The following is an 11,457-nucleotide window of genomic DNA, read 5'->3' on the forward strand; positions in this document are numbered from 1 at the left end:
ATCGACATGGAGTTTACACCAGAAGGCTTCTCCTGAAGTCTACTAGGTCCTGAATGAAAGTGCCAATCTGTTATTCAGTATGGCTGCCACAGTGTCCATCATGAAAATCTTTTCACTACTCCTTCTGAATGAATGGTCATATGAACATGGGGTTTTTACTGAAAGATTTCTTTTGATGTCTAGTTGGTCCTTAATGAAACTGGGGCTGACTTGATGTCCAATATGGCCACTAGTGTTCATCTTGAAACTCTTTTTATCACTACTAATATTGAATGAAGTGTAATATCACCATGGGGTTTTCACCAGAAGACTTTTTATGGGATGCAGAAGTCCTATATGAAAGTCTGGTTTTCTCCGATTCTTCTGAATGAATGGTTATATCAGCATGGGGTTTTCTTAGAAAGTCTTCTTATGATGTCTAGTTGATCATAATACTTCTGATATGACTGCCACAATGGCTTTCCTGAAAATCATATTATCACTACTTCTAGATCAATGGCCACATGGACTTCCACCAAAGAGTTCTTACGATGTCAAGTTGGTGCCAAATATAAATGGTGCCAGTCTGATATCGAATATGGCTACCATCTTGAAAATCTTACCATTGCTCCTCCAAAACAGAATGTCATATCAACATACGGTTTTCACATGACATGTTATGATGCCTGTAGGTCCTAAATGAAACTGGTGCCTAGTTGAAATCCAGTATATCTACCACAGCAGCTAATATGAAAGTCTTGCTATTGTTAAAAAAAAATATTAAAAAGGGATTCAGTAGTCCACAGTTAAAAGGAAAAAACGGTCTTTGCTTGAATTCCTGGAAATTCTTTTCAGACAGTAGAGCATCAGGCCCCTTTGTGAGACTCTTGTTTTCATAATCAGTGCTGTTCCATTTAAACATACATGGTACCCATGATATTATGAAAGAGTTCATATAAAAATCATACAATATTCCAACTTTAATATGTGGGAGACTACTCCACATTGAATGTATCTTCCTGAGGTCCCATGTATGTTTTACTGGAACATCCTTTAGAAGAAAACATTTGTTCAACCCTGCCTAGTTGAATGTGACCGGTATATCATGCCTCACTGACTCAATGTGACCTGTATTTCATGTCTCACTGACTCAGTGTTTTCTTCAGGCTATGTGATTGTGCAGATCCTTGATAAATTGAATGAATTCCCACTTGTAAATGAGTGAGCACATAAAAATCACCCACAGTAAATTATCTGTGATGAAAAACCTATAAGATTAATTATATTAACAAAGCTCTAATCATGTAACTTTCAAATAAAACACTATTATCAAACACTTAATAAAAGTGACATTGTTAGACACTTCCATTAATTATTTTGTTATTAAATGCATTTTACTTACTGCTCTTCAGTTTCAAATTACTGGTTATTTTCACTGGCGTTGTTGGCTGCAAAGATATACACCTTATATTAATTGATCTCAGGGTGTGTACTACCCTCTTGCCAAAACGGACCTGTTATTTCACACCTATGATTGAAGTTTTTCATGTAGGCTAGGTATTGATGGCAGTAGAGTCATAGAACTTAATTGATACAACTTTACCTCACCTAGCCACAAGGCCAGTTGAGATTACTACATAGTCCTTAGAGTGTTATCCATCACAAGTTTTACAGCTTCTAAAAAAAAACAATGGCCAATTCGGTAGACGAATTGGACAAAATTTTATTGAAAGCATCATTATATAAGTGACTTTAGAACTTTTGCAAGTGATGGCTATCCGCCTTCAAATATGACTGCCATTAAAAAAAAATAGAAAAGAATTAAACAACTTAATCTCAAAAAGCTGCTCAGCAGAAAGTGACCAGCTTTGACAGAAAGCATTCTAACGTAAAGGCCTTTCAATATCGGTCAAATGATGCCGAGGGGCCCCGAGTGGCCAAGTGGTCTAAAGCGCTCTCCGTTACGGATCGCTTCCATCTCACCTCTGTCTGCGTGGGTTCGAGTCCAGGATTCGGCCAATGTGGGTATGTGAGAAAGCTTGCCAGTAGCTTCTCGTGGGTAGGTGGTTCTTCCCGGGGGTTTCCCAGGTTCTTCCTCCACCATTAATACTGGCCACCATACATAGCCTATCGTGTGCTGAAAAATGGCGTTAAACCCCACAACAACAACAACAAATCAAACGATGCCGATGTGCCATCAGATAAGGATGAAGATACAAAACAGAGAAACCTTGATATAGTTGTTTTCATAACAAATACGAACAACATCATTATAAGAAATTTCATTAGAAAGCATCCTACTGACATAAATGTCTTGGCCAACAGCTCCTGCATTTGGCTGTTAGGCAGATGTCAGCCAGCTGAGCAATCTCAGGCCTGCTTGGGGTTCTTGTTTTTGAGTACTAGATCATTCTACCATGATTAGCTAACTGGCAAAGCATTTGTGTTCCATGAGCATATTTCTCTTTTTTTTAAAAGGCAAAAACCATCACAGAGCCCCGGGTGAATCTTGAGGCCTTGTTAGATCAAAAACTTGCTGAGCTTCAGCAGGGGAATAAAGATAATGATCTCGTTCAGCATGAGAAAGTCCTAGAGCTCAACCAGAGATTGGCAGAGGCCAAAAACCCAGGTATTCTGTCAGACGTATGATTGGCTTTTTGTTTGTGTTCTGTGGTTGCAACCAAAAAGGTGTTGGTTCAAATCCTGGCAGACAAGGCTAGTTCTGCCTCTTTAGTCCAGTTGTCTTGGGATGGTATAACCTTTAAAATACTGCATGAATCTTTTGGTGCAGGGCAGTATCTCTTGTTTGCTTCAGTGGAACATAATCAGAATTTACCAACATACATAGGGGGAGGGACTAATGAGGGAACCTCCCCAGAAATTAAAGGTCAGGGAGGTCACAGTTCAGGTTACAGTGAGATATTGTTTAAATTTGCTACTTTTGCCAATAAAGAATTGTCAGCAAATATAGTAAAGATGTCTACTATGGGATATAAAATATCATTACTGATGTGAAGTTTAAAAGGTCAAAGTTCAAGGTCACATTGGATAGTTTGTTACAACTTGAAAGCAAGTAAAACTTTCTGTCACATGTCTGTGGATTGGCATTAGAGCTTGAACAATATTTACTTGTGTACATGGAACGTCCTTGGGGATAAAGGATCCAGAGGTCAGAGGTAATTGTTAGATAGTGAATTGTTTAGATTTTTGGAGTAAACTTTTCATAGTTATACATAGGGGCATATCTGGATAATTATCACATTTGGCAGACATTAATTCAACACAGGAATGAGATTGGCAGAGGTCTAGGGTTGTTTGATTTGCAGACAGATGACTTGAGTTTTGTTGTGGCATAAATCTCTATAAATATATGATGAAATTTCCTTAAAGGTTCTTTAAAAGAGTTTTACATGCAGAGTCTTTAGGTTTTGATCTTATTCTTTTTCTGTTATATTGTGCATTTTTTTAAATTATGCATTTTTAAAAAAATACTCTTTCTTTTTGCACATATACTTTTTAAAATTAAATTGCTGTAAAATCTTTGAGAGACCACCCCCTGTGCCAACAAAAGTGGTCTCTGAAGACAGGTGGTCCCTCACAACAGATTCGTGCAAAAGGAACAATTTCCAGGGTTTATATCACTATTTGTATCATAAAACATTGACATTTATGTTTGCGGATCATATGTGCATGTAGTAAAATACGATTACAAAATTAACTAAGGCAGTAGTTATTTATCCTCTCTGTAAGTTTGTCCTTAATTTCAGAGCTATTTTAAATGTAGCAGATATATTGCAGTTATCGTTGATAACACTCATCCTGTGCGTGTATTAGAGTTACTGCTGTTATGAGTTTATTTATCTTGCCTTTAAATTACAATAATACAGTAACCATGACAACACATTTATTCTCTATGAATTTTGCAGTTAACTATGGTAACTCATTCTAATTTTATATATCCAAGACAAATCTTTTATCTTCATTGTCGGTTTTCTTTAAGAAATCAAAAATATTTGTTGGTATTATTTACTTAGCTGAACATGTACCTCCATCTCTGAACACAGAAGCAAAAATTTACGGTTACCATAGTTCAAATTGTAGTGCTTTATGTTATTTAAATGTTGCATGACTGAAGCATGTGATACAATCTGAGGCTGAATTTCACCAACAGATGGCTCCTTGTCACTGTCGGCAGTTTTTGAAACTTATGACACCTTACAACTTTACCACTCTGAAGAATATCCTTCTCTCACTCTGACCCTGAGATAACATTTGGACCAATGTGATGCCATTCAGAGGTGGTTCCATTTGATGGATGCATCATAAGTGTCTGTTTTACATATCTTAAGAATATCCTTCTCTCACTCATGTGGGTATGTGAGAAAGCTTGCCAGTAGCTTCTCATGGGTCGGTGGTTCTTTCCGGGGTTTTGCCGGGTTCTTCCTCCACCATTAATACTGGCCGCCATGTATAGCCTATCATGTGCTGAAAAATGGCGTTAAACCCTAAAAACAACAACAACTCTCACTCTGACCCTGAGATAATATTTGGAGTTTCCAATGTCATGCCTTAAATCAAGGTCAGTGATATCTATCTCAGTTTTTGTAATGTGGTCATTCAAAACTGTGCCAAAATGCATATTTTGCATAAAAATCGTGTTTTCTGGTTATGTTTGGAAGTTGGTAGCTCACACCAATGCATTTATTTAAAATAAATTTGTACATTTCTTTTACTAGAGAGTGCCCTAAAAACCTTGCAGATGGCTCCCATAGAAGATGAAGATATCGAGTTGACTCAGCAAACAATCAACACACGCTGCCCATATACTGGCAGCGAGATGGTTGTCCCCATGAAGAACAAACTATGTGGACATAACTACGAGAGGGAGGGCATCATAAATTACATCAAACAGCGAAGAAAAAAGGCGAAGTATGACTAAAATGAAACATTAAATTATAGTTTTTATTATATTTGTTAGGCCCTATATCATGAGATGAAGGAATCCTGAAATAATTGGGGATGGGGTCACAGTGCTTATATTGTTTGCATGAATAATAATGTTTGGTTTCAGCTGTGAATGAACATTGAAGCAACCGAGACTAAAGAATTAGGGTTATATTTTTTTAAGTAATAATTTGCATAAATTTTATACTGTTTTCTGTTAAAAGATATTCACTACATTTTCCCTACATTTAAAAAAAAAACATAACCATACTTTAACCCTCCTTTTCACAAAGGGTTGCTGGAAAGACTGCACTTCACATCACCTTATTTGCTTACATTGTATAATAAAAAATTGTACCATACACAATGAATGGTTCAGATCTTGCCATGAGATGGTCTGCTTCTAAAGAATTTCAAGCAAAGGGTGCATTGAAAGGACTTCATATATTCCTTTGAATTTATCATACATGCATGATAAAATCTATTCATAAACATGTATCTTCTTGCGTGTGTGGTTCTCATTGTCATATTTTTAAACATTGTTGCATGTAGACTGTGCAGTGGCAGGATTTCTCCTATTCTGTGACTAATTGCTGCAAGAATATAACTTTGAAGATGTGCAAAAGATATAATATGCACATTTTATTTAATACGGTGTGATAATTTAGAAAAAAGTTGTAAATTCAAGAAGTTCTATCATATTCATCAAAATTTATCACAATCTCCTTCACTAATCCAATACCATTCAGCATATGTATATATAGCAGTGATTGGGGTCCACAAAATGATATGATGTTATATTCCAGATCATGCTATAGCCGAACAAGCCAGTCAGATGTAGAAAATGGTACCTACACCCCCTCCCTGCCCCCAAAAATGGTGGATGGGAGGCAGTAGAAATGGGTGAAATACTATGGACTTAATTGATGCAGTTATGAACTTGTTCCATATTAAACAAAAAGTACTTAAAACAGTTGTTCCGTAGTAAACAAGAAGTACTTAAAACAGTTGTTCCATATTAGACAAGTACTTAAACAGTTGTTCCATACTAAAAAAGAAGCACTTAAAACAGTTGTTACATATTTCATATTTATTTTTATGTGTGCAAAATATGCAACATAAGTGTAAACAGTTGTGTATGTGTACTCATCAGTCAAATCTGTTTTTATCCATAAGAGTAATTCCATCAAAAATATGCACACAGATTCATAACTTCCATTATAAGAATATTTGCTATGTCTATTGGAGTTCATTTAATTTCTTGCAAATACATTCATACAAATTTGTGAAATGGGGCAGATTTCTCCATACATTCATATGTGCTGGACGTGTCCAAAGGGTCTGCTTTCTGACTGACAATAAAATGCATAATTCAAACATTGAGAGTTTCTAAAAAGAAACCTGTATTTAGATTTGAAATGGGCATGTACTTGCGCTGAAAAAGTTTATAGATATTGACCTACTCTTTCAGCAAGAATTGAACAAGTGTGTGTTGTATAAACTGCTTGAACCCAGCTTGGGAGTAAATCATTTGATTCTGTGGGTTCAGAGTTAGTACCTTAAAAAGTATTGAGTCATTCTCTAAAGGACAGAGGGGAAAAATAAATTAAAGCTTTATGTTATTGTATCCCATTATCCATTGTAAATACTCACCAGTTGATACTTGGACCCCTATATGTTTGACCTCAGCAAAACTAATTAAGGAACAACAGGGTCAGTGTTATAGGAAATGCAGAATAGTATTCACATGGACTGCTTGAGGATTGATAACACCACATAGCCAGGTGCAGGTGTTGGCACTTTCTCATTTTTTAAAATATTTTTTATAAATCATTGCTCCATAATTTAAACAACCTTTATTAGTGAGATTAACAATTTCTGAAATTGATTTATAAATTCTGATGAAAATCTTTTATTTCCTCTGGTCGAAAATTATACACAGAATACATTGAAGGAAAATGGAGAAGACTTACTGGTTTTTATTGAGCTGACTTCCTTTAAAACTAAGCTAAGATAAAAGGCCAGTGATCGACTACTGACACGTTTGAAATTAATATTCACAAATGGAAACTTGGAACATTGTTTTTTATATCAAGAAAGATGCAATCGTAAGACAATTTTTTGCTCAAGAATCTGTCACTTGCTAAGTTATTAAATCAAACTCTTGCTTCTTTTGGCACAAAACTTTGCCCTTTTTTCAAGGAATTGGTGAAATTATTATGGTCATGCTGTATCCGAATCCATACACAATCTCTTTCCCAAAATGATAATTAACTTTTCATACATTAGTTTTTTTACTATGGAAAAAGATTATTTTCTCATGAGCCACCAGATATACAAATTTTTGGGAGCCACAGCACAATCATGTTATACCTGAATTTGTGTTATAACAAAGTGAGCTAGAGCAGGGTTACACTGTATGTAATTGTGCCTAGAGGACTACTGAAGTTTCTGTCATATGGCCAGTCCATACCAGAAGTTGCTGTGCTTAGCACGCATAAAGTGTTACAACTCATTAAAGTGGTTAACTGATTTTATATCATGGAGTGCTGACAACAGGGAGGATATAAAAATCCTCCTGCTAATGTTGGCATTCACCGCCCAGAAATGCTCTGGTTGAACTTGAAAAAATGGGGATGGGGTGGGGGACTACTGCTGAAGCAGATGAACATGATAAATGACATGTAGATGATGTTTGTGTTGCCACAGGGGCTTTTATCATTGCATGCAATTTACCTGTATGTACTATATGTAGCCTAGTTATTATTAAATATAGAACATATAGTATTGGGGCCCTGAGTGGTCTAAAGCACTCTCCATTACGGATCATTGCCATCTCACCTCTGTCTGCTTGGGTTCAGCCAATGTGGGTATGTGAGGTCGGTGGTTCTTTCTGGGGTTTTCCTGGGTTCTTCATCCACCAATTATACTGGCCGCTTTGTATAGCCTATCGTGTGCTGAAAAATGTCATTAAACCCTACAAAAACAACAACAACATATAGTATTTATGTATAAAGCTTTAACAAAAGTCATGTACACCTTTGATGTTACTAAGGAGAGGGAGAAAAGACTGAATACTGTTTACCTACAGAAATCATTAAATGGCAGGTTAGGAAGAAGAGTACAAAATTTGATAAGTAGGCCCCTGCCCACTCCCCAATAAGCTGTGGTTCTACATCCCTATTGGGGGTACTTAGTGGGAGTTCCCTCTTGCTTGTAATTTCCTAGCTACAACACTGTTTAAAACTTAACTTGGGGTATCACTTCCAGGTCTTATTATTGTGGTAGTAGCCATAGACTTCAGCATGTGGTCTCTGCATTCCTCTCAGGCTGCCAGATGAGCAGTAATGAATCCTACCCGGTGTATTTATTGTGATAAATAATATTAGGTATTGTCTCTATCCTCTTTTTAGGAGAGCACTGCATCCTGCCCTATTCAATCTGTACTCTGCCGTCCATTGAGGTTGTTCTGCCTTAAATATATATAGGTTTAGTATATGGTAACAATCAGGCTGTGCTGTTGGGTCATCAACTTGGTGTCATTAACCTCTCTTTTTCACTTGCAGTGACAATATTGGAATGCACAATTAGAATGGATAAAAATGCCCTCTCTTGCAGCAAGAATAGCTGTTAGAAAAGTCTTCACTTTGCTTAAAATGCTCTGACAGGCAATCAGCACCTTGCCCTAGTGATAATACTGCTACTCACTGCTTGCAAAAGTGAGTTACAATGACCTGTTTTTACTGATAAAGTGATTTTGTTAAGTTCATACATTTAGTGCTGTTTCTCTGATGGTATTGTATCTGTAATTCAAACTTGATAAATGCATTCCTTTTGGGGATCAATATTCACAGCATTCAGAAGTTGGTCACAGTGACCTGCATTTCATGTCCAAATGACTCACTGATAGACTTTGCAGAATTCTTCTGGGTCCAGGTTAGGTGCCCTTTATTGCTTATAAATTTTTAGCAACATGGTTAATCTGTAGCGACAATCTCAAAATTGAACTACTAGCCTGGCATATTTGATACATGGAAAGCTGTCTAAAATTATATCTTTTATCTATACAGAAATTGGCTTAGTTAAATGAATGTTTATTGGATAAACAAAGAGTTTTAGTTGTTAGGGGTTGTTGGACACATGAATTGTCCCCTTGTTACATTTTACAGGACAACAATATGCTTCTTTTCTTCCCATTTCAGGTGCCCTGTTAGTGGGTGTGCCAATGAAAAGCCTATGGAGATGTCAGACTTAGAAGAGAACAAGGAATTAAAACGATACATTGAGAGGAAAAATCGGCAAGCTGGAAAACGTAAATAAAGTTCGGGAGGAATATGACATTGTGAAAACAACTTTTAAAATGCATGTCAAAAGTAAAAGATATACAGTGGTTATTTAGGTTGAGAACATGAGCTCATATGTAAATTTCTGAATATAAGTGAATGAATGTTTCATCATGCTGAGCATATGGGAGCTCGGTGCCTTTCCCGTTGACATATCAAGACAATAGGCCCTAGCTACCCTTCATTATTGTCTTCATAAAAGTTATCACTATGTGTGCAGAAAGGCTGAGGGTGTTTCTTGAAGACAGTCTGATGTACAAATTATCACAGAGGAGTTGGCTGTGTCAGAATGAGAAATCTATGATTAACTACTTAGAAAATAAGATGCTCTATGTGTTGTTTGCAGAAAAAGGGTGTTTTGTATAAAAGATCTTCATTGGCAAGTGAGGACCGGTTATGTCACTGTCTTTGCCCTTCACTGATGGAAAGGATTGATAGATGAAATTACTTTATTATATATTATTTACATAAAAATACAATAAAATCACTGCAGGTCTGGAAAAACCAGAACATTTTGTTTTCCAAAAACATAGCATGAAGAAAACACTGGTCAAATAAAAACAATTAACATGGAATACTAGCTTATAAAATTGTACTGATATTGAACAGCCTTGAGATTCTATACTCTGAAGTATTTCAGTGTGACTGTCATTAATTTTTATGCATGCATGATACTCAGACAAAATTTGTTACATTGTCTAAATGATTAATTGCAGTTTTTCAATTATTAATTTTTCCTGTTAGATTGATATTGTGATCTGAGCATGAATGGAATATAGACCTACATTTCAGTATAAAGTTTTCTTTACTGTATGGGGAAATAGGTATGAGTAAATTCTTTTAAGCATTCCTGTGCATGTAATGTTTATATTTTAACCTTGCTTTTATATTTTTCTTAAATTGGAGATGTCCAAATAATTGTAACATACCGTAATGACTGTAAATTTTGGGATACTGTAAGTCTTGGACACCCTACATTATTTTCAAAAGCAACATTTGTTTCACCTATAAATGTTGAGATATGAAATTATAACAACTTTTTCATGTAATATGTCTTGGAACACCGGCATTTTTTTTCTATTAATCGATTGATGTATTTTATAAATTGTAATGACTCCAAAAAAAAGCCTTTGGAAATGTTATAAGTTAATATCATTTGTATGAAAGTCAATAAATTTATTTACTTTTCCCCAGTTTTCATATTATTTCAACCTAATTAATGTATAATTTAATCAGATGATGATAAGAATTGAGCATTAGCCAGTTGCTGTACATATTTATAATTTAACAGTAACCTCTCCCTTTTGACTCTAGTTTATTATTGTTTGTGTATAAATTATGGCATTAGAATATTGTATCATACACCAGCAATTACAGTTTTGCCTTGAAAGCATAAATACCTAACTCATTAAAATGTGATCCCAGTATGACAACAATGAACAATAATAGTTTGGTTCAGTGCCCATATTTAGTGAGCATAATTAAATAATGGCATCATCGCATGTAAATTGAAGAATTTAACTTGTGCTGAATGAAGTTTGTCCCTTGGATTCAATTCATAGCCACCACTGCACTAAACTTAATTAATATCTCCAAAAACAATAGTACAATAAAGACGTTTAAGAAATAATGCTTTGAAAATAATTATAATACAATACTTTACTTCGACGTAAGTGACTTTAAATAATTACAGGTTTACACAGCTACGGTAATCATGTTCATATTATGGAGTAAAAGGCAGTTACACATCAAAGTACTGGCATAGCCACCAGACAAAATTCCTCTTTACCCAAGCCAGTTTCAGAGTTTAAATGATTAATTTGCCTGGATTGCTGGACAGAAAAGAAAGACAAACCTGCCAATGATAAAAAGAAATCAAGATAACCCAGTTTGTGGTAAATTATGATTTTGTTAAGCCAAACATAAAACTAAAATTCATCGATGATGATCTTAGTTGATCTTTATTCAGAATTTTCGCACCATTATTATGCTTATTCTGTCATGAACATGTGAAAGTTATGTGGTTATGTACCTTGTACAATTAAACATTTGTACCTTTTCATAAAGATTAAATTACTTTGTAGAATCCCATATATCACTGAAAAACAATGACTCATGAGTTCATGGATCAAAGTAAATGAAACAGCTATATACGTTTAGCTGAAATGGTATTTGGTAAAAATACTGAATA

The 11,457-nt window shown here is 35.3% G+C and overlaps 1 protein-coding gene across 1 annotated transcript in view; it reads left to right on the top strand.

Annotated features, from left to right (window-relative positions):
- LOC149789270 (E3 SUMO-protein ligase NSE2-like) overlaps positions 1–10,454 on the top strand; it is a 28,592-nt gene extending 18,138 nt beyond the window's left edge. The window contains exons 4-6 of the mRNA XM_089975453.1: positions 2,458–2,608; positions 4,716–4,908; positions 9,126–10,454. Coding sequence (XP_089831579.1) covers positions 2,458–2,608; positions 4,716–4,908; positions 9,126–9,243 — 462 coding nt within the window. The 3' untranslated portion in view covers positions 9,244–10,454. The remainder of the gene's footprint in view (positions 1–2,457; positions 2,609–4,715; positions 4,909–9,125) is intronic.
- Positions 10,455–11,457: the final 1,003 nt, after the last annotated feature.

The sequence above is a fragment of the Sinohyriopsis cumingii genome, chromosome 11, assembly GCF_028554795.1.
Source record: "Sinohyriopsis cumingii isolate HCF-2022 chromosome 11, ASM2855479v2, whole genome shotgun sequence".
Taxonomy (NCBI): Eukaryota; Metazoa; Mollusca; class Bivalvia; order Unionida; family Unionidae; genus Sinohyriopsis; species Sinohyriopsis cumingii.